Below are 23,572 nucleotides of genomic sequence, written 5' to 3' on the forward strand. Positions count from 1 at the left end.
CCTGTGATACCGTTGTTCACTGTGAAACCATTCCATCTTCGTGGGAACTGCTGTGTTCTTTATAGTTACAGCTGTGTTTATAGGTTGAACATCCCCTAGAACATCTGCTGACATCCAGACTTCCAGTGTCTCACAGTGGGACCTTGTTTGGAGGCAAAGGATTTATAGAGTAGCCAAGTTAAAATAAGGTTTTTTTTTGAGTAGAGCAGAATCCAGCGTTGCTGGTGTCCTTATAAAAAGGGTAATTTGGACAAAGTGTCAGACCATGGTGTAGAGACCAGGCCATGGAGACCGAGGGTTTGGACCATGGGATGATCAGTCTCTGGTATCTTCAGAGGCACTCAACCCTTTCTACTCGTTGGTCTTGGTCCAGCCTCCAGAGCTGTCAGAAAAGGAATTTCTGCTGATTTAAACCACCGAGTTTGTGAAGCTTTGGTAAGGCAACTCCAGGAAATGGATATGGTCAGCTGTAGTGATTCCTTGTTTTAATTCTTTTTTTTTTTTAACCATTGTGTGTGTGTGGTTTGTGTGTTGTGGAGGTGTTTGTGCCGTAGCACACTTGTGGGGGAGGTCAGGGGACAACACTGTGGAGTCAGTTCCTTTTCCGTCTTTATGTGGATTCCAGGGATCGAGCTCGGCATAAGGGTTGTGTTGCAAGCACCTTTACCTACTGTCTTAGGGCTTCATTACCGTGAGGAGGCACCATGACCAAGGCATCTCTTATTAAAGGCAAGCATTTAACTGGGGCTGGCTTACAGTTTCAGAGGTTCAGTCCATTGTCATCATGGCGGGAAGCATGACAGCATCCAGGCAGACATGGTGCTGGAGAAGGAGCTGAGAGCTCTACATCTTGATCTGAAGACAGACAGGAAGAGACCAAATTCCACACGAGGCAGAGTTTAATCATAGAAGGCCTCAAAGCCCACCCCCACAGCAACACATTTCCTCCACAAGGTCACACCCACTTAAATAAGGCCACACCTCCTCAAACAAGGCCACACCTCCTCAAACAAGGCCACACCTCCTCACACAAGGCCACACCTCCTCACACAAGGCCACACCTCCTCATCGTGTCATTCCCTGTGGGCCAAACATTTGAGCACATGTGTCTCTGGGGCCAAACCTATTCAAACCACCACACTCCCTGAGCTATATCTCACTGAGCCATTGCTCTCCTTATTGACCAACATGAACTGAAGTCTTAGCAGGACCTGGCCCCACTACAGGTAGAAATGTAAGCAGCCCTCACAGCCTGGGCAGTTCTTGGTTAGCAGATGGCTCTCTGTGGCCGGCCCCTCCACTGCACTTTATTATTTACCATCTAAGCAGATGCAACATTTTAATTTGCTGGTAGCAAATTCATGGGACCCCAGGCACAGGTCCATGGCTGACCCCGGTTTGCAGTAATAGCAATAGTTATCAGAAATAAGCAAGCAGCTTAGGGCTGGTGAGATGGTTCGCTAGGTAAAGGTGCTTGCTTTTTGACCTGAGTTGGATTCCCAGAACCCGGAAGTGGAAGGAGAGAACTTGACTCTTGCAAATTGCCCTGTGACCTCCACTTAAATGCTGTGGAGAGCACACCCACATACATACATACATACATACATACATACATACATACACCCACATACATACATACATACATACATACACACACACATACATACATACATGTGCACACATGCATAGGCACACATATATACACACAAACCAACACATGTAAAAAAGTTAAGATAAATAATTTTGGATTCATTGCAAGAGAGGAGGAGGAGTAAGAGGAAGAGTAAGAGGAGGAAGGATAGATGCAGCTCAGACTTTGGATCTGAGTTCAAGTCCAGTTTTTATGGCGACTCCAAAAAGCAAAGCAGCGCACTTAGGGTTAGGCCATCTTACAAGTTGGGTTATCTGTGTAGGACAACTAGGAGTAGAATTGCTAGGTCTCACAGCGATGCCGTGTTAACCCTCTGGGGGACTGCCAGGGTTTTCCAGAGTGGCTGAAGGTGTGTGTTCCCGCCAGTGTGTTTCGGTTATAGGTGGTGTCCCATTTCCTCCCCACGGCCCCTTGTCTCTTCTTGCCTGCTGAGTAGTATCTCATGGCAATTTTGTGCTGAATTAAAATTCTTCTTTCTGTGAAAGTTGTCGCTCTACATGTTAGTAGGCAAAATATCCATAATTAACAGTCTAGTACAGATGTGCATCCCGTGTCATCCTAGACACATGGGCAGGACGGTCAGTCATGATTCTCCCCTGGGGCAGCTGTGTCAGTCAGGATTCTCCCCTGGGGCAGCTGCGGCTTCGTGGGTGTGAGAGTAGAAAATGACCATCTCACCCCCATAGCCAGCCGGAAGCCCAAATGGAATCCATGCCCTCTTTCAAGACAAGCTGCCCGGAGCTGTGAATTCCCTCATAAAGAACAAGTGGCTGAACAGACACTCGGCTCCCAGAGCCGGAAATAAAGTTAGGGAATGAATGAACAACTCCAGCTTTGGGAGTCAGGCACAGTTGCCGCACGACAGCTTGAGGAAGCTTCTTAAGGCTGTCGGAACCTCCGTGCTAGTACCTCAGCCACGCGGTGAGATTCAAGATGCCCGGCTCGGGGCGGGCACTCAGCTAACATTACCTTCCTTTCCTTATATGCCGTTAGCATCTTTTCCCCCTCTACAGATTCAGTCCAGCTTCAGATATGGTGGAACACGGGATTGGTCGTGTTGTTTAGATATCTTCTCTTGGCAGAGAAATAATGAGCCCTTGGCAAATCCCGTGCTGGTGGAAATGGATATTGCAATTTGGTGGCTGCTGACTGACACACGTTTTCTAAACAGCTCTATTCAGTCTTGAGCAAGCTCACCTCGGAGCGGGGGAAATGGAAGATCCTGAAGAGCAGTTTTATCCTCTTTGCCGGGTATATATTTGGAAAAAAAAAATCTTTGGGAAGCCCCAGCTTAATATTTTTTTTTAAATAAAATACTGACAAACTTTGGCTCAAGAGTTCAAACTACCCCATATGAAACTTTAGTGTTAGTGGACACAGAGGTGTCCGATCCTTCCAGAGCCTCTTTGCCTTGATTTTTGGTTCTTGGTTTGGGGATTTTTTGTTTGTTTGTTTCTTTGTTTGCTTGCTTGCTTGTTTCTAAGAAAATGCTAGTCTTCTGGTCACTGGGTCTTTTTTTTTTTTTTTTTTTTTTTTTTAGCCCTGCAGAGAAGTCATAGTAACAGGCTTCATGTCTGATTGGGTTCCATGGTAACAAAGGGTTGTGACTTTATTAAAAGAGAGCAGAGCATGCCAAGAAAGATAAAAATCAGACCAGAGGAGATGCATGTGTTCCGAGGTCCTGGGGTGGAATCCGTTTGTCATCAGCCTCCCCGAGGAATGTGAGGCCCACAGCGCTGCCCACTGGGGGTCTAGGGGGCACAGGGGGCAGGGCTCTCTCTTTAAAACACATTCGCATGTTTGCTTTTCGTTCACTCATTCATCTTACCTTTAGTATCTTGCTGTATTAGGAAAAATCCAAACAGTTATGCGAAGAATTTAGGCAGGGAAGGATTCTGGTTTTAAAGGTAGAAAGGGATCTATGCCATCCTTTGTGGAACCCATCACAGCTGTAAACTGCGCGATCCATGTGGGAGGGCCAATTAGAGGCAATTATAACCAGAGTGAGCTCTCCCTGAGTCAAAGCTTGCTTTCCAAGCTGGGGCTTGGGGGGTGGGGAGGAGCAGGGTGGTTCTCCTCCTCCTTCCCCAGTTAGAAATGCTGATTCCAGGCTACAGGCAGAGAGCCTCTAACAGGGTAGCCATCACTTTCTCTCCCAGCCACGACCACAAGGGGCTGGCAGTTGCTAGGACCAGAGCTGTTTGGCTCAAAGTACTAACACTATCTGAGAAAACGGTGAGAAGGCTGAATCAGCCTGTGCTCCTGCCTCACCCGGATTAACTTTGAGATGATGCTGTTATTTTCTTTGCTGAGGATATACGGTACTTTCCCCCCTTCATTCTGATACTGAAAGTGAAAGAAACTGGAGGGGAGGGTCAAATGGGACAGGTCACTGTGTCTGTCATCCTCCCAGCCGGAGGCACCTTCTGACCTGCATCCCGGAATCAGACTTTGTTAGTCACGTACCTACAGCTGCTTCACGGTGAATCAGAAACTTCATAGATACTCCGTGATTAACCATAGCAGGCAGTATTGGTCTGTGAGCAAAAGATTAGCTCACCACGTTCCAGGCCCCCAGCCATAGTTAATCAGTCCTTGGGGAAATTACGTAAGTCAGTCAGCCCTGGTTCCTTATTTCACAATGAACCTGACCTGAATGGATGCGTCCCAGACTTTCCTATGTATAACCTGGGCTCCAGCTTTGGACACGGAACCTACTAGAAATTCTGATTCACTGTCTGGGGTGGGGCAAGGAGGGTGAGAGGCCCCAGGTGATCTTATGAGTGGATGTTCTGGAAATACCACTCACCTGGCTCACTGATGTCAAACTAGTTGGAATAAACAGTGGAGGGAGAAGGGAAACTGTTGGGTATAGATTCCCATAGATCAGTAGCAACCAGGCTCAACAACAGGGCTCCACTTTCCCCGATCCCTTCCCGCCTCAAACAGCTCTCCTCCTTGCTTGCCCCCCAAGTCTCTAAGGAACCAGAAGCTGAAGAGAGGCCAGCTGGGTTGGTTCATTCCCAGTGGGTCACATTCCGGAGCAGTGCGACTCAGAACACTTACATTTCTGTTCGCAGAGCTCTCGGCTCTCTGTAGTGTTGTCCCCTTAGAAAAGTGTTCGCTAAGCGGTTACTTCCAGTGCGCACACAGGAGGCAGCTGCAGAGACGTCAGCATTACCTACGGAGGTTGTTTGAAAAGAGTGGATCCAAGCCCTAAAAATTCCATATGTCCCACCCAGAGCCCTGACTGATGTTTTTAGCATGAAGGGTTTTACAAGGAGTCATCCTTTTTAAGATTTAAAACTGAAGCTACAAGAAAGCAGCCCCACCCAGCCCTCCCGAGTACGGCTAACTTCAAGTTCAGACACACACGGTTAGCCTAAAGAAGATGACCACAAGGAGTCAACTTAGATAATGGAGGTAACGTACAACCCAGAGCCAGGGCCTTAGAGAGCAACTGGCCCATGCCAGAGAGCCTGAGTTTACTGGTTAAATGATTAACTGCTACAAGCCAACAGGGTTCAATGTGTGTCAACTCGGCACTCTTGGCTTGTGCCTAGGTTTTGTGTTTCCCGCCGAACAAAGATTAAATGACATCATTAAGTCATTATTATTACCTGAGCAAGCCTGAACTTTGAACAAACTTAACAGAAAAGGTGTACGTTACAGGGCTAGAAAGGTGGCTCAGAGATTAAGAGCGCTTGTCACTCTTCCAGAGGACCTGATTCAGTTCCTAGCACCTACGTGGTGACCCACAATCATCTGTAACTGCAGCTCCAGAAGATCCAATGCCTTCTCCTGGCATCTGTGGTGCTCGGTCACATATCCAGGCAAAAACACCCATATGTGTAAGATAAAAATAAAACAATGCTAAAAGCATTTCTAAGTGTAAGCTTATTGGAAGTAATAAATTCCATAGCACCAAAGGTCTTAAGGGGAAAACTGGACTCTCTGCTCGGCCTGTCTCCCCCAGACCTGGGATATGGAGTTATGGTCACTATGCGTCGTTCTCTCTGCCCAAGTGCATCCAGCTGTTGTCTAACCACTTCTCCACTGACACGCGTACTACTTAACCTCGACCCACGATGCCACTCTTCAAGTTCTTTCCAGGACTTTGAGGTTCTTTATTTGTTTTTCCTGTACTTGTTTGGATTTATAATACTGTATTTTAAATCTATGTACTTTTTTCGGTAACTTCACATGGATTTAAACATTTTTTGGGGGGGGGGGGAGCGGTGCTAAAGATCAAACCCAGGGTTTCTCACGTGTTAGAAAAGTGCCAAACTACCCAGATACAGCTTCTGTATCCTCCCCTGCCCACTTGCCCACCCCCAGCTGACCACACAGATAGACGAATTGCTAAAGTAAAAGTGTTTAGGCCCAGGACAGGTACGAATCATTGTCCTCCCAGAGCTGCCCCCCTCCTCCTCCCCCTCCCCCACCTTGGCTGCTGTCATGGCCGGCAAATGGCTGCCTGTGTCTGATTGTGCACGCGGAATCTGAGGCTTCATCCAAAGAGAGCCCTGCCTAAAAAGAATGTAGCGAGCTATGGGTAAGGAAAAAAGAAAAGTACGGTATGCCTACAGTGTTCTGGGGGAGAAGAGGAGAGAGAACCCAGCAGCAGGTGGCTGACTGAATTTGCAGAGAGAGGGCTTGAGGTGGCCAAGGGCATGGTTCCTGAGCCTCCTTCTTTTTTGTGGGACTGAGTCCCTGTGTCCTGCTAGTGGACAGACCGGCTTTGCAGTCTTAGCGTACAGATATGATGGCTTTCATCCCGATAAACTTGAGTTCTAAGTAACCCTACACTGAAAAGTGGGTCTAATGCATCTGCCCTGTGTCGAGCAGCACAGGCCACTGCAGAGAAGCCCTCTGGCTTACTCCTCACTCTGAGTACCTGGCTGAGGGGCAGCTGCCGCTCTGCCCTCGCCTGCCCTCCCAAGGGCATTCCAAACCCTCCCTTACTAGCCCAGGAAAAGATTTGAAACCCGAGACATGGTCTCTGCTGGGCACACGTTACTTTCGTACTATCATAACGTTTAAAGATTTTAAGTCGACCCTCCTAAGTCAGGTCTGCAGCCGGCTACAGTGTTCATTTGAAGTTTTAAAAAGAAGCAGATGAGCCCAGCCCCCTCCAAAAAGTACGAGTTTCCGATAGAGCGTCCTATTGACTTGATTTTGTTTGAGGTGAGACCCGTTTGGCACCATTTATTATTTAGCACTGTTTAGACCCTGATTTAAACCTCCATACAACATCATGGTGCAGTTACACACAGACTGGGTTTTATCATACTGACAAGATTCTTTTTTCTAAACCCCATCATCCTTTTCTCCCCACCCCCAAACAGTTAAATCAATACCTCTGAAACCATCCAGCAATTTTAGGATCTTGGCATAGGAAATTTAACCTCAAAGGGCAGGAAACTCCTGGTTCCCCTGGACCATCCTGGCCCGGGCTTTTCATGAGACTTTGTGGCAGTTGGAATATTTGAGAATCCGTGAATACAAGGAAGGTCAGAAGGGATTTAAAGACGGGTGACTGACAGCAAGAAAACCAGCGATCTGCTTGTATGAGTTAAGAACTCAAATTATAAAACGAAGTGCTTCATAATCTTGAAAGGGCAGGAGGAAAATACGAAACATCTCCTGTCTGCTGTGGTATCAGGGCCTTTTCTGAGCTTGTTAAATCTCGAGAGAAATTTCCTCAGCTAAAAGCAGAGTCTCAGAAAGGTTAATTTACTTGCCCAGGGTCACACAGTTACTAAGAGGCAAGGCAGGGGCTTGAGCAGATCTGCCAGGTTCTTGAAATCCATGCCCGTCCAGTGTTCCTCAGTCTTGCTGTCCAGAGCACCCACCATGACTCCTGTACTTAAGGGTCCAGGGAACCATCTCACATTCATCGTGTCTGAAGCTGAATCCTAGCCTACACTCCTCTGGCCTGTCATGTGGATGGCACTGTCCTGCCTCTGCCTCTCTAACGCCCACTCTGTCTTCTGATTCTGTCTGAGCTACCTGGAGTTAGGGTACTATCCGCTAGCTTTCACTGCCTTTGGCCTCTGATTCGCTGCACTAATGTAAGTTCTGACCTCTGATTTGCTGGGCTAATGTAACCTCGAATCCCCTCTTTCCATCCCCATCCCTCCCGTTCCAGGCTGCCAGGGGCCTGGCAGATGAACTCAACTTGATTTTAATGGAGCATTCAGGGTCGATCCCTAGGGCCTGGTATCACCATTCTTCTACTATCTCCGTCCCTTGTACCATATTTCTCAAAATTTGCATTTCTCTATGTAATAACCTGGAGCAACTTTGGACAAACAAACCTGTCTTTCTGCTTTAGAGGGAAATAAGCTAGCCCCTCCCCCTTGGCAGCTCTTCCCTGGTGCTCCCTTGGTACCAAATCCTGTCAGCTATCAGTGACTGTCATTGTTTCTTCCTCTGTGGCCACTAGACAAGAAGGGGGCTGTACCCCTTTGCCTCTTCAGTTGTGCCTGACACTCGAGGCACCCAGAACATCTGTCTTGTAAAAGAATCAACAGAGGAAAAGGTCTCCTGACCCTGCATGTGGCCTGCACATTACTTCCATTTCTCTCCCTGTTCACTGAGTACCTGGTTTGCAGCTGTGTGTATGCATGTGTGCATGTGTACATGAGCTTGTATGTGTGTGCACATCCATTCTACTGCTTTGCATTTGCCCCACCATCCTGGATTTGTTCAGTGGAGCCTATTCCTTGTGGGTACTCAAGGGCACCAACCGGCCTAAATGTAGTTGTCCTGCACTCCCAGGGTTACAGGATAGCAGGCCTCTGCCCTAGTAGGCCTCCCTGCAGAGACAGGGAGGCTATGGCTTGGCCATCAGCACAAAGAGCCCATTTGTACAGCAGGGTGCTGAATACATTGTATTATTGCTGACAGTCATTCTGGGCACAGTACAGGGCGTGGAGTTTCCCCCGAGACCAACACAGGAATATCCAGAGATAGTGAGTGTCGATCTCCAAAGTCCAGAGTGAGTCATCACCAGTAGGTACTGGGAAGAGCGTCAGCCTGCCTGTGTGCACAGTCTGCTGCCTTGGGCAGACCGGTGAGAGAGCCTTGCTGGGTTTTTTTGCTCCTGGTTTGTCCTGTGGTGTTTGGTAAGTCTTTTTACAGTCCCTTCAGCTTCAGCCAGAGCATTGTAAATATGTATTGTTGGGCCTTTTGTCATTAATAACTTGCAAGATGCTTGAAAGAAATACAATTTTTTTTTTTTTTGTCTTTACTAGTTGTCTTTGCGCTTTCTCAAATCCCTCTCTAATTTCCCAAGTGGATTTCTAAATATTTAAATTCCAAAATTCCTAGTGAGTCGGCAAATTCCTTCACTGTTCATTCTTTGTAGAAGTGCAACTCCAGTAATAGTTAAAGAGAAAGAGCGGCAAACACCGGGCAGGGGTCGAGTGTGGGGGCTCCAATTATTAAAAAAACAGTTCTACCTCCACTCAACCCTCCCCCCCTTGCCTGTGGGTCTAACAAGCCCTGAGCTGGCTTCTAACGTCCTACTTCAACATTCCATCTTGCCACAGCGGCTGTCCATCATTCCGCTCGCCCCGGAAACCCAAACTTCTCTATATAGCTGCCTTTGTGACACCTTAGGCTACCATAGGTGAGAAGGGTGTGGTGGATGCCGCTCTGTGGGGGGGGGGGGGGGAGGCGGAGAAACAGACTAGAGGGAGTGCTGTGTGCTTTGAATCAGGGCTCTTCTACCCATCCTGGGACTTGTAGGTGGGACATGGTGGTCTCAGCGGAGGTGAAGAATCTTGTACCTGTGTATCCTGTCCTGGAGCTGACGATGTCACAGGAAACCAGTATTCATGTGGCTGTGTGTGTGCGTGTATGTACATGTATTGTGGAAGACTTCAAATAGTGATCTTCCTTTCATCCCTTAAATGTCTGCCTGCCTGTCTGTCTTGGTGTTTGAAGACAAGGTTTCCCTGTGTAGCCCAGGTTGTCTTTGAACTCAGAGCCCGCCTCTGCCACCTGAGTGCTGTGGTTAAAGGTATGTGCCACCATCACGCAACACATTTAACTGAGGTCCTTTCCACCCCCACCCCCCAAGCTGGTTCTTCATCAAAGGTTTATCTAGAATGCCTTTAAAGAGGGTGTGTTCTTGTAAGCCATCCTCTGGTCTTCAGAAGCCACAACAACTGGTTGTTAGAGGGAATGACCATTTAGTAATAACAACCCTTAAATCTTAGACTTTAACTTTCTGTTACTTAAGAAGAAACACCCAGAGTGTCTAATTGGTCCAGCAAGCAACAAAGTATCCCATAACCTCAGCATCGAGACTGGCAGTTAACAGAGCATGGCATGCACCAAGTCGGTTGGAATGAAAGAGAAAGTGCTTCCTAGATCCTAGGCTTGTAAAACAGTTTCAGCAGCTGCCCTGCCCCACCCTGGCCCGCTCTGCCCCGCCCCGCCCCGCCCCGCCCCGCCCCGCCCCACCCCCTCATTTCAGGCTGTTCACAAAGATACAGAGTAATTTGTCAAGCCATTGATTGGAGTAGAGACTGTTCTGGAGATCCTCTGTCCACGTTGGCCCCCCTTCCACCTATACAACCCCTTCTGTTTTCTCTAACCAGTGTGGGGTTGGTGGTTTGGTTGTCCTGTCATGGGGATTAGTCTTCACCACGGCCAGGGGCTTTCTCCTGACTGTATCCTTCACTTTGCTGGATGTGACCTGGTAAGGACAATGATCCACTGGAAAGACAGGGGTGGCCTAGGGGTCTTTAAATCTAGGTCATTTAAATTGCAGTAATATACAAAGGTTAAATTATGCTGGAGATAATCATAGTGCGTTAAGCCCATCTTAGGAAGGCTGCTATTATGCTTCTTTCCTGATGTTCCCTAGGTTCTATATAGATAGAGAAACCATGTGTGTATGTGTGCCATAAAAGTAGAAACAAAACCAGGAACAAAGTAGGAGGTGTGGGGTCCATGCTCAGCAAGTGATGTATATCATACTTGTATGAAAATCCCTTACGCCACACAATGGCAGATATATTGAAAATGGTTTTTACTTGTAACTTTTTTAAACATTGAGGGGTGGGTCTGGTGTCATTCCTTTAATTCCTGTGCTCCGAGGCAGAAACAGGCAGATCTCTGTGGGTTCAAAACCAGCCTGGTATACAAAGTGAGCTCTGGGCCGCCTAGGGCTACATAGTGAAGACCCTGCCTCGAAAACCTCTTTAAAATAAAATGATAGGGATGGAGCATTAGGATTGGAAGATGCCATTTGTCCTCTTACTCCTGGACACGTGGTTCAGTACTTTATTCTGTAGTTTTTAAAATGACTGTAAAGTGTTAAATGGTGTGCAGAAGAGACGGTGCGCTAAGAAAAGAGGAAGCAGAATGCCCACGCCAGTTATCAGACATGACCTGTGACCTCTTCCCCTGACGGGGTGTCCTTTCACAGCCCTGCCAACCCTAAGATGCCAGCCCTGTCGTAAGATTTATGTTAATCATTATCTCAGGCTACCTCATTGTTTTTTGTTTTTGTTTTTTTTTTTACCACCAAAGTGTTTGCAATAAGTCGAGCTGGCTTCTGATCTCTCTAGAGCATCATTCTGAATATGATCTCATTTGTGTGTGTGTGGAGTGGGTGGGCAGGTATTTACTTGTTTGTATTTTGAAAGAAGGATTTTACTAGGTCGCTGTGGTGGCTATGGTCTCATGGTGTAGCCTAGGCTAGCTCAAACTGATGATGATCCAGTCTCAGTTTTGCAAGTACCTGGATGTGCTCCTTAACCTGCTTCATCTCATGCTTACTCAATCTCCTAGAGAGCTACCAGAATGCATTTTAATGAACAAAGTTCTCTTCTGTTTTGGCTTCTGAGAAAGTGGCCTCAGCCTTAAGGACATGGCTTTATTGCACTTTTTTTTTTTTTTGTAGTTATTGTTACAGAAACCATTTTTGAAAGTCCAGCTGAAACATAAAAGACTAGGACTCACAAACATAGCAGCATAGCTTCCCACCCTCCAAAAGTCCCATGAGCTCTATGTAACCAATCTCTCTCTAGCCATACCAGGATGTGTGACACTACCATGCGTCACGGTACTGAGGATGACTTGAGGGGCCAGGTTCTGAGAAATCCCTCACCAGGTGATACTGCCATTGTGCAAACATGGTGAAGTAAAAGCCTGGAAGCCTAGGCTAGGGCAAGGTACAGTCTGTCGCTCCCCCACACAAACCCACATATGTGGCACTGTACTAAACACCGTGAGCAGTTGTAACATAACTGTGTTTGTGCAAGCATTTCTAAACATGGGGAAAGCACAATAAAAAATACCAAAGGGTTTTTTTTTAAACTTTAATGGTAGACCTATATAGGGTGCTTCCAGGACTGGAAGGTCCCCTGCAGGAGTCAGTCAGTCAGTCAGTTGTTGGTGAGGGACCGTAAAGGCCTGGGGTGTAATGCACAGTCCTATAAATGATATCTTATAAGGATTAGACTCACAGGCACCACTAAATTTACCTGCAAAAGTATTTTTCTTCAATATTAAACATTTTAATGTCACTTTATTTTCTAAAAATTTTAAGTTCTTCAACTTTGTGACTTAATAAAAATACTTAAAAGAGACATTGTCTAACCAGACCCGTGGTTCTCAGCCTTCCTAATGCTGGAACCCATTAATACAGCTCCTCATGTCATGGTGACCCCCAACCATAAAATTACTTTGGCTGCTACTTCCTAACTGTAATTCTGCTACTGTCACAAATCAGAAGGTAAATATCCGGTATGCATAGGCGACCCTTGTGAAAGGGTCATTCGACCCCCACAAAGGGGGGTTCTGACTGAAAGGTGAGACTGAGCTTTACAGAAATCCTTACTCTGTAAGGATCTTTCTTTTGTTTTAAAATGTTTGTATGGGCTTTAAAAAAAAAAAACTCTTTTTAACTTTTTGTTTAAAAAACAAAACTCAAAACCAAAACACCTGGGTCTTCCCATGGTGGGGACTGTCCACATTGCTGACGTCTTCACGGGACACGGTCTTCAGAAGTCAGGCACATGGAACTGTCATATGGTGACAGTGGCGCTCTCTAGATGGCAGCAGGGTGGGGGGTACCTGCTTGGTGCGGTTTTACAGTTAACTGTCTCATTGTTAATGATCTGGGAGGAGAGTAAGGTCAAATAATAATGGGAAAGTCCATAACCAGTCCTCTTGTTTCCAAGTCAGTCTGTGTCACACTTTTCTATGACTGTTAATGAGGTGGGTCTGTTTACACTGGTTTTGCCCAGACACTTGAGTAATGTGTTCTGCTGTGATATGAACATAGCTATGATGTCACCAGGTGAGGGTTCGTTTTCCAGCTTCATTATATATACTCTTATAGGACTCATTCATAGGTCAGCCCATTGGTGCTGCAGACAGAAGAATCATTGTGCTGTGCGTGCGTGCGTGCGTGCGTGCGTGCGTGCGTGCGTGTGTGTGTGTGCTCCAGTGGATGTTCCCAGTGAGGAGTCTGTATTGGAAACAGCACTGTCCAGATTCAAAGCTGTGAGCGGTTGGGAAAGCAGCCTTTAGCAGAAGTGTTTTGCAGTGGCATTGGTACCTTGACAAAATAATATTTTGTGAAGAGCTTAGAAGAGAAGTGTAATATTAGTATACCGTATTTGGGCTGGGGGAGACTTTTACTTGAAATTTTATAGTCTGTCTTGGCAATTCCAGCTGCGTGTCAACAAACATGGTTTTCATTCCTTGGGGATTGGATTTTAAAACCTCTTTTTAGTGGAGTTACTTTTCTAAAGGAAATCACCACATAGAGAGATCATTAAACCAGCTTGTAACCACAGAAGTCCTACTATCAGGGACAGTTGGTTTGTTCCTATGAATAAGACAGCCTTCGGATGAGTCAGGGAAGGGTCTTGCCTGCAGTAATGGTGTGTCACAGGTAGTTGTCTGTTAGTCTCGCTTGGGAGGAACCTCACTCTTAAATAGAAAGTTAAATGACAGACAGCAAAGGGCAAAGGAAAACAAGGGTTTCATCTCCACATTCCCAGTCCACTCCTCCACAGGCAGTTACCACCCCGGGGTTTTAGGATATCCTTCTAGAAAATTGGACATGCATACAGTACTCTTGTATTCCTCTCCAGTAACCTGTGCCACCCTCTGAAGCACAGATGGGCGGGTGCCATAGGCAGAACTCAGCACCTGGCTTTCCCCTATTAACAGTTTGCCTTGGACAGCTCCTAATGGGACCTGTTTAGCTTCAGTTCCATTGTGGGGGCTGCATCTTTTTTTAAGAGTTTTGTTTGTCTGTTTCTCCTCCCCACCTGCCTCCCTCTGTCTGTCTGCCTGCTTGCCTGCCTGCCTTCCCTCCTTCCTTCCTTCCTTCTTTCTTTCTAAATGGTTCACTATTGATGATTGTCTGTGCTGTTTCCAAAACCAGGAAGCACTTGGTGGCAGTGGCAGTGGCAGTGGCGGTGGTGGCTGAGTTGAAGGCAGACTATGGTATTAGAAGCAAGAGTAAGGAACTGGAGAAGAGGCAGCGACTCACATATACTCTGATCTTCATTTCTCATTGTCAAATCTCTTGGGTCTCTTTGTTTTGAGAACTATATGGAAGGTCGAACGGGCTAGATCGCAGGGGGTGGGGGTGGCCCACACCTGTAATCCCAGCTATTTGGGAAGCCAAAGCAGGAAGAGTACAAATTCAAGGCCAGCCTAGGCTTCAGAGTGAGTTCAAGACCAGGCTGGACGATTAACTCTCAATAAAAAATAAAGCCAGATAGTGCTGACACACTCCTTTGATCCCAGCAGTTGGGACAGGGAGATCTCTTAGTTCAAGTCCAGCCTGGTCTATAGATCCAGAGTAGCCAGAGATACACAGAGAAACCCTGTCTCGAAAAACCAAAGTAAAATAAAGTAGAAAGCAAAAGAGAAAGAGGGGCACCACTCATGGTGGAGTGCTTGCTGGCATGTACAAGACCGTGCATTTCAATACTCAGAAAGAGGGCTGGGGATGGGTATAGCTCAGGGTAGAGTGCTTGCTTACGCACACAAGACTCTGCATTCAATACTCAAAAAGGGAGGGGACAGGTGCAATGCTTTCTTCCCTCCCCTCATGGTGGCCATGATTGTGGAGCGTGACGTACGACCAAACATGCAAGGAATGGAAATGCATTTACTAACTAGTGGTAAAGATCTGAGCGTTCTAGTTGCCCTGGCTCTTGTGCAGCTGCTCCCTACGGGGCCACTGAACTGTTGCTGCCGCCTCATTAACAGACTTTCCTTGCGATGTCTCTGGGCATGGGAGATTCTCTGATGTAAAGCTTAGCATTGCATCCGTGTGTTTGCCAACCTTCCTGCGCTGAGCAGACCCTAAGGGAAAGTGTGCATATCTGTGTGGGCCTCCCAACAAAGGCTGTGGCAGAGATGGACTTGATCCAGGCACAAGCACTTAGCCTGGACAAAGTTCACCAGGTCAGGGTGTTTGCTCTGGGAAATGAGGAGAAAGTCCTGCATGTGTACAGAGACAGGGCTGAGTCAGGGCCTGGAAGCCTTTAAAGTTCAACTTCAGGAAGTTAAACTTCATCCCATAGACAGCGTGTGACCATTAAAACAAGGAGCCTGGAGACACACGAGTAAAGACTGTGGCAGTGGTCCAGCCATGCAGTATAAGAGTTGAGCCAGAGAAAGGAAGGGAAGGGTGAGCTGATAGAAGATAAACGAAAAAGAACATGGACGGCGTGGTGGTCAAGGGAGAGGGGAAATTAACCCTAGAGACTGTGGGGACCGTCAGTGGCATAGTGTGCCATTCAGAGGTGTCAGATCTTGAGATATTCGTATGTGGATCGGGGCAAGGACAGTCGGAAAGGTTTATTGAAATTGTTGGTGAAAGACAGAACGTTGACGGTGGTACCCAGATCAGCTTGTTGTGTGGTTCTTGCCTAATTGCACTGTCAGTTTCCCTCTGTTTGTGCATGTGAAGTTAGTTCCTTTGAAGGATGTGCCCTGTGACGTAAAATAAACATACCCTGGTCTCTGGGTGCCAACAGCTGAACACTTGGAGTCAGTCCCGTGTCAGGAGCTACCTCTTCACTAGTTCTCAGGTTCATCTTTATCCAGGGTGAAAGCAATCAAGCAAGGCATCTTCCAGGGGGGGAAGGGGAGGGGAAGGGGAGGGGAGGGGGAGGGGAGGGAAGAGGAGGGGGAGGGGAGGGAAGAGGAGGGGGAGGGGAGGGAAGAGGAGGGGGAGGGGAGGGAAGAGGAGGGGGAGGGGAGGGAAGAGGAGGGGAGGTCTGAGGAATTTGCAGGCATATTTACAATGGCCCTAGTAATAAACAAGGGCGAGGGCATGTGTGGTGGCAGAGGCCATTAGAGGCACGGAAGCATAGGGACCAGAGAGATGTCAGCTCATCCGTTTCAGGCTGAACCCCTGGGCCGAGCAAGGTTTCATGATGTTCCTGGTGGATGAAAATGAACCAGATGGTCCCCCTAACATTTTGAAATGTGGAATAAAGTAGGTGGGTTGAGCTGAATTAATGAAGCTTACCATATTGTAGATAGCATTGCATTGTTCAAAGCCTTGAAGTCAAGTTCTTCCGCTTTTCCCAAGGCCATAGAAATGGAGGGGGCAGTGGAGCCCTGCCATGCATATATCTTAAGGACCTGGAACAAGTGAGGTCTATTGAGAAAGCCTGCTTTACCCTTCGGCATACATTCACTAGGTTCTCGAGGGTTAATTCTGAGTGCGGGCATTTATGTACTAAGGTCAAAGCAGGCACCTCCTGGGAGTTCTTAGTCTCTGGAGGAGTTAGGGCTCCAAGTGGGATACAGACACATGATTTGATCTTCTGTCCCAATACTGTATCTGGCATTGAAACTCCCAAGCTGCCTCCTGTCCCCATTGCCATGGGTTGTTTGTTTGTTTGTTTGTCTGTTTGTTTTCCTTGTTATGGTAAAAATGCCTGGACTAGAGCTAGTCAAAGGCAAGGGAACTCAACTCACGGTAAGAGGGTGCAGTCCGTCCTGGCAGCAGGAGGGAAGCAGGAAGCAATGAATGCAGTGCCCAGCTAGCTCTCTCCTCCTCACACAGTCCAGGACTCAAGCCTGCATTAGAGAGGGTCTTCCCATGTCAATTAAGATTAACCCTTCAGAGGTGTGCCCAGAGACCAGCCTGGTCCCTCCAGGTGTGCCTGTGGTGGTCCTCCTAGGCAATTCCAGAGCCTGTGGAGTTGACAGCCGGCACTAGCCATGTCTCCCCTTTATTAATCTAATCTGGGGGTCCCAGACAACGTTTGTCTTAGTTCCCAGCGAACAGAGAAGGCAGAAGACTGTGCTGCCTTCCTGCTATTTGACCACTTAGGGCAGGTGGGGTGTGGAAAGAAGCAAGACTCCTGATAGTAATTAGTGTTTGTCTAGTGTTGATAAAGGTCTCCAGGGGAGAAGTAGGAGGAAATGCCCTAAAATACCAATCGGGCATTTTGGAAGAAACGTGATCATTTATCATATGATAGGTAATACTCTCTTAGAGAGGAACTTAGCTAACCTTAGCTCTGTGTGTGTGTGTGTGTGTGCGCGTGTGTGTGACTAGTAGGTCTAGTTACATCATCCCTGACTCTCAGACACAAACCTACTTCCCCTCATGCAGTAGCATGAGAATATATAACCTAAGTCAGATACCTTCGCTCACGTGCAATCTTCTTTGATTTCGCAGCACAGATGTCAGATAAGAAACCCCTAACATACGGTCTAGTCATGGCTCCTGAACTTGGCATGCTAAGTAAGAATGTAGACTGCCAGAGGCCTAGCATGATAGTGCATCTATAGTCCCAGCAAATGGGAGGCTGATGCAAATTCACAACATGCAACATAGGTGACTGGTTTCAAATTATATATATATATTTTAAAGAAGCTGTATTTTACGTGGTCTTTATTTTTATTATTGACTTTCTCCTTTCTCTATTTCTCAGCATTTTCTACGTTCAGTGTAAAGTGTAGCATGGTCTCTGGAGTCTGCCTGTAGGCTGTCTGTGCTTCTCAGCCATTGGTCTCCTTTTAGACATTGTGCTGTGCATACTGCTTTGGCCAGGCTGGCGGCGCATCGCGACACTCAAAACTCAGAGGCAGGATGATCTGTGTGAGTTCGTGGCCAGCCTGATCTACATGGTGAGTTCTGGGATAGCCAAGGCTATGTAGAGAGACCCTAAGTCAAAAAAAAAAAATGAAACCAAAATATAAGAATACAAATACGCCACAGTCTTTTTGCCTCATCTTTCATACCTACCCACAGAACGGCCGTTTGGTCAGTTTCAGATATCTTAAGTAATAGTTAATATTCTAAACACTGCACTTTGTAATGGCCCTTGCATATGTGTTGTTCTCATAGGCTATCCTAGCTGGCTCTATTTTCTTCCTTTCGGTTTGGGAACAAACAAAAAACAGCTCAAGCTTATGGCCATCCTCCTGCCTCAGCCTCCAGACTGTTAGGATAATGAATGGCCACTTGCATCTTGGTAGCTTTTCAAGCCTCTTGGGAGTCTCCTTCCCAGAAACCTTATGGAATCATCAGCCTTACTTACAGCTTTCTCTTTGTTCCATTCTCTGTAACACTTACCACATTCCTCCCACACACACGTAATTCTTGTGCCTCCCCACCCAAACAGTGGACACTCCCAGGGCCGAGCTTATCACCGCCCGCTTTCTGACTCCCTGCCTGTAGCCTACCGCCTGGCTAACAGATCAGATAGGAGGGAGGAAATCTGATTTTGGGTGGGCTAGTTCGTAAGCTAACTTAATAAATCCTGTCAGCTATCACAGACACAGTGCGGCCTGTGTAAGAAAGCTCTAATTGTACTCTGTGTACTTTCAAGTAAAATCCAGCCCCTCTGAGAAACATTGACTCTCTAAGTGACCATTCATTCTGTGAGGAAGCAAGACATCAGTCTAGCGTGCCAATGTGGTATTTTAGGGGTTTTGCTGGTTTTTGAAATTTGAAATGAAGCATTTCTGTGTCTAAATCTGAGGCCACTCATTTACCTCCCTGATATTAGCACCTTGCTGTAGACCTTTCCAGTTTCCATTCCTTTTTGTTTACACTTTATATTCTGGTCACTCACACACACACACACACACACTTACACACATACACACATACACACACACATACACACACCTCACCCCTGCACACATACACACACACCCACACACACACTCACACACACGCTCACACACATACACACACATACACACACACATATACACACACATACACACACCTCACCCCTGCACACATACACACACACCCACACACCCACCCACACACTCACACACACAAACACACCCACACATACACACACACACTCACACACATACAGACACATACACACACACACATACACACACCTCACCCCTGCACACATATACACCCACCCACCCACCCACACTCACACACACACACACTTCACCCCTGTACACACACACACCTCATCCCTGAACACACACCCACCCCCACACACCCACCCATACACACACCTCACCCCTGCACACACCCACCCCCCACCCCCACCCCCACACACACATATTTACTAGGTAGCTTCGTGGACATGCTGGGAACTAAAATGCAATATGCATTGACAGGCTAATTAAAGTCGTTGCTGTAGAATGATTTTTTTTTTTTTGGCAGCTCTTGCATTTTCCTGCTCTAAGGTTGTTTTGCTTCTTAACACATTTTTTGAGATATGATTCACAGAAACAGGCACGTATAGTAGATGTATAGCCGGATGCTTCTAACCCTGCATAGATAACGAACGTCAGCATTGTCAGTGTTCTGCTGCTCCCTCACGCCCCCTTATGGTAGCTAGTGGCAACCACAGTCTGAGTCATACAGCATGTGTGTGTGCGTGTGTGTGTGAGTGTGTGTGTGTGTGTGAGAGAGAGAGAGAGAGAGAGAGAGAGAGAGAGAGAGAGATTGATTATATGCAGGAGCTGTCTCTACAGCAGTGGTTCTTAACCTTTCCAATGCTGTGACCCCTTAATACTTACAGTTCCTCATATTGTGGTGACCCCCAACCATAAAATTATTTTGATTGCTATTTCCTATCTAATTTTGCTACTGTTATGGATCGCAATGTAAATATCTGATATGCAGGTGCTCTTAGTTGACCCCTGTGAAAGGGTTGTTCCGCCCCTAGGTTGAAAACCGCTGCCCTATCGTGTGCTATATTGACACTCATTTGTTCCTTGGGCTCGTCCCATCGAAACTCCTAGTCGCGTGCATTTTGTTTAGGCAACACTGAATCTCCAGAAGGACGCACACTCAGTTTGCTAATAATAATTCAACGTATTTTACGAGACCCTTACAATTCTACCTCAGTCACGAGACGGCCATGCGTGACTGCTGCAGAGTCCTTAGAGGCTGTGGAGTCTGCCACCTAGGTCCCTGCCACGAGGGTCCTAAGGTCTGAAGTTAACGCCAGCATGGATGGCTGGTCCACCTAGGTTGGGTGTTTTCCTTCCAGAGATTCACCATATTGTGTCACAATGCACATGATATCTTGTGAGCTGTATTTATCACTTTGCTCATGGATGTGACAGAAGCAACCTGAGGGAAGAGAGCTTCAGTCGGCTCATGGCGTGAGAGGGTGGGCCATTGTGGCAAGGACACATGACGGCTGGGGCTGTTCTGCAGCGGGCAGCGTGTGAGGCAGCTGCCCCTTATGTCTTGGTGGATCAGAAAGCAGAGTTGGTGGGGGCACGGAAAGCAGGGTCACGCTGTGACCGTCAGCCGCTCCTCAGCTCACCACATACACCAGGAAACCCTCCCTCTCCCCTCCTCCCCAAACGGTGCCTCCATCTCAGGACCAGCCGTCCAGCTCCTGTGCCTTTGAAGTACATTCCAGCGTCAAACAACCACAGCTCGGGTCAGCAGGAACTCAGTACTGGCAAGACTTAAAAATGTTGACTGCTTGGCAAGCATTTCAGTTTTCTAGAGACTTCAGTGTCTCGCCTGGAACACTCCCGTCTCGGTGGCAGATGAAGTCTATCTGACCGTGTCCGAGGAATTCTTTAATTAAAACAGACATCACAGGAGAAGGAGGGGGAACGGTTTACCAAATGCCATGCTTTTACAGCATTTTTAGTTTCAAGGTAGTGCCTGGGCCTTTTCTGTTCTTGACTGTAGTCCTTCATAAGCCTTGATTTAAAGAAGGAAGGAAGGAAGGAAGGAAGGAAGGAAGGAAGGAAGGAAGGAAGGAAGGAAGAAAAGAAAGAAAGAAAAAGAAAAGCCCACAGAATTATTCTTCTGGTGAGAAGTCTTAGGGTAAATTCTGTTTCTGTGATCTCTACATGTAAAAACAAACAAATCCTTAATGTACATATTTAATCCTTTCTTGCATGCTTTGTAAGATTTCTTTCTTTAATCGCAGCAGTCAGGGGGCAGGGGAGATCTCTGTGACCTTGTTTCGAAACTTATCATTTATGTTTGCATGCACCCGAGCCAGCACGTTGAAGCAAGAGTTCACCATAAGCAGCCTGGGGTCTTAAACCTTCCTGCCAAGGCAGGTCACAAAGAGTTTCCTACAAAGAGCTCTGAGGGGAAGACACTGGGGAACTTACCACAGGATAAAGTCAGTCTTTTCTTGACCCGCTGGCCAGGGAGTAACCACAGAACTTTTTCAGAGTGTTAGAGTGTCTTTAGATATGGTTAGCAAACTGGAAAAGAAAAAAGAAAAAGAAAGAAGGAAAGAAAGAAAGAAAGGAAAGAGAGAGAGAAAAAGAAAAGAAAAGAAAAGCTTGTCTTTCCCCAAATTGTAAAGCACTTTCAAATGGGATTGTCAGTTGTTCATGAATAACTAGAGGAATAGTCAGTAGTATTTTCTTTCTTCAGGTGGAAAAGCAGAAGTTGCACCACAGCACATACAACACACACTCATCTATAGTGGCGAGTTTCCTACTTGTGTATTTGTGTATGTATTTGTCTGTATGTTTGTGTGTGCGTGTGTGTGGGGGGGTGTGCATATATATTTGGGTATATGTGTGCGGGCATGTGTATTTGTGTGAGTGTGCATACGTACTTGTGAGTGTATTTGTATGTGTGTTTGTTTGTGTATTTGTGTGTTTGTGTGTATGTGTATTTGTGTGTTTATATATGTATATGCATGTGTTTGTGTGTGTATATGTGTTTGTATGTATGCTTTTGCAAATGTATTTGTGTGTGTTGGCAGTCATATTTGTGCATAATATTTTGTGTGTGTGTGTGTGTGTGTGTGTGTGTGTGTGTTGGCAGCTGTAGTGCATATCGGCTTTAGTAAGTGGTAACCAACATTTTCAGCCCTTATTCTGTATAAGGCCAGTTTAAGCTTTCACAGTGACCTCACAGTTACACTGTAGAACAGATATGGGAGATTACGGCATAGAAGGAAATAATTTATACAGAGTAACTCAACCTGGCAGAAATGCAGCTAGAATCAAGCTGGTTTGGCTCAGAAATGATGCCTCAGGCTCTAACCTAGGCCCCGACTGGGTCCCTGACTTCCCCTTAGAACCCCAGGAAATCTGAGCTGCCTGGTTGCTGCACATGCTGAGCTGGCCCTGGAAGGCTGCTCCCTCTGTTTTGGAAACACAGTCAACCCAAATATAGACCTGGATTTTAAGACGGGTCATGATATGGTGTTTATCTTTAAAGCCACAATTCACAGTGTCTTTTATTTCTTTGCGGATCCTTTCCTCCCAGATGACAGTGTTCCTAGAACACACACCTCCCTCAGAAACAAGCAGCTCTGGTGTCTTTAATCTGCAGTGACAATGTGAGCAGGAAGCTGCTGGCAGTGGAGCATTTAGTGGCTGTGGAAGTTCATATCTGAACTTATCGGGAGGAGGGAGTCTGTGTCTGCCTCTGAGAGTCATTATTAGTGGCCGAAGCAAAAGAAGCCTGCTTTTTTTCATTATGCAAGATATCTTGGGATTTAAGCTAGTTTCCCTCGTTAATATCAGATTGAAAACAGCTCCAGTAATTACCTCGAGGCACCAAGGACTAGCTTAAGTAAAGCATTCAGTGTACACATATGTGCTCAGCACAGGCTCCGGCTGTCAGTCAGGACAGGAGGTCCCTGGAGCCTGGTAGAGCCGGCCTGCCACCTCAGTTCTGCCTCTCCTCAGCCTGACAACTCCACACAAGCCAAGTTGCCCTTCCCGCCCAGAAAATAGGAGTCTGAATCCTAGTCTCAGGTTCTCGTGGACAGAACTGAAACAATGTAGCGTTTAAAAAGCTATTTTGTTCTTAGAAGACTCAATGACTTTCCTTTTGTCTTCCTTTCATTTAAATAATAATAATTTTGAACTCTCTAAGTTCCGATCTTTTTTCTTTGCCATTCATCAGCTTTGCCTTTCTCCTTCAAACACGCCTTTGCCATCTTAGATGTAGGAGGGTAAAAGGCTGTCAGAGACACATTGGTGTGTAAATGGATGGATGGACTGACAGACAGACAGATAATCTGATAAGTTAAGGGGTGGAGAGCTTGGCCGGGTGTCAAGCAGGGGAAAGCACTCAACCACCAACCCTGACGACCTGAGTTCAATCCTTTGGACTCACAGAGTTGGGAGGAAGCACGATGGCCACCAGTTGCCCTCTAACGTCCACTGTGCTCCGGTGTGCATGCACACTGAACAGACAAACAGCAATAAGCTGTCTTGATCTTCTGATCTTTAAGCTTCACATGGTAGGCAGTCACTCTTGCAATGAGCTTCACTCTTAGCCAGGCCTGTATCTTTTAGGTCATATTCAGTTGCATTGTGCTAAGAAGTAAGAAACTACAATACAAGGCAGTGTTATCCATTGACGGTATAATTAATTGTCTTTAGGGGATACAGCATGTATTCTGTGTAAGGATAATGCAAAGAACTCAACCCCAAATACTTGGTTATTCAGCTGTATCATTTCTTTGTGGT

At 46.6% G+C, this 23,572-nt stretch overlaps 1 protein-coding gene across 23 annotated transcripts in view; it reads left to right on the forward strand.

Annotated features, from left to right (window-relative positions):
• Tmcc3 (transmembrane and coiled-coil domain family 3) overlaps positions 1-23,572 on the forward strand; it is a 277,437-nt gene that overhangs the window by 230,350 nt on the left and 23,515 nt on the right. Inside the window, exons 1-2 of one of the 23 annotated variants that reach the window (XM_063263455.1) lie at positions 3,167-8,781; positions 17,599-17,794. The exons of 18 other annotated variants lie outside the window; for them this stretch is intronic. In XM_063263455.1, the coding sequence (XP_063119525.1) occupies positions 17,792-17,794 (3 nt within the window). In that variant the 5' untranslated portion in view covers positions 3,167-8,781; positions 17,599-17,791. Of the gene's footprint in view, positions 1-3,166; positions 8,782-8,847; positions 9,681-10,142; positions 10,365-17,598; positions 17,795-23,572 lie in introns of those variants that run through there. 4 more of the 23 variants (XM_063263454.1, XM_006241261.5, XM_039079079.2 and 1 more) reach the window with 4 other exon arrangements.

Source organism: Rattus norvegicus, chromosome 7, assembly GCF_036323735.1.
Source record: "Rattus norvegicus strain BN/NHsdMcwi chromosome 7, GRCr8, whole genome shotgun sequence".
In the NCBI taxonomy this organism is placed as follows: Eukaryota; Metazoa; Chordata; class Mammalia; order Rodentia; family Muridae; genus Rattus; species Rattus norvegicus.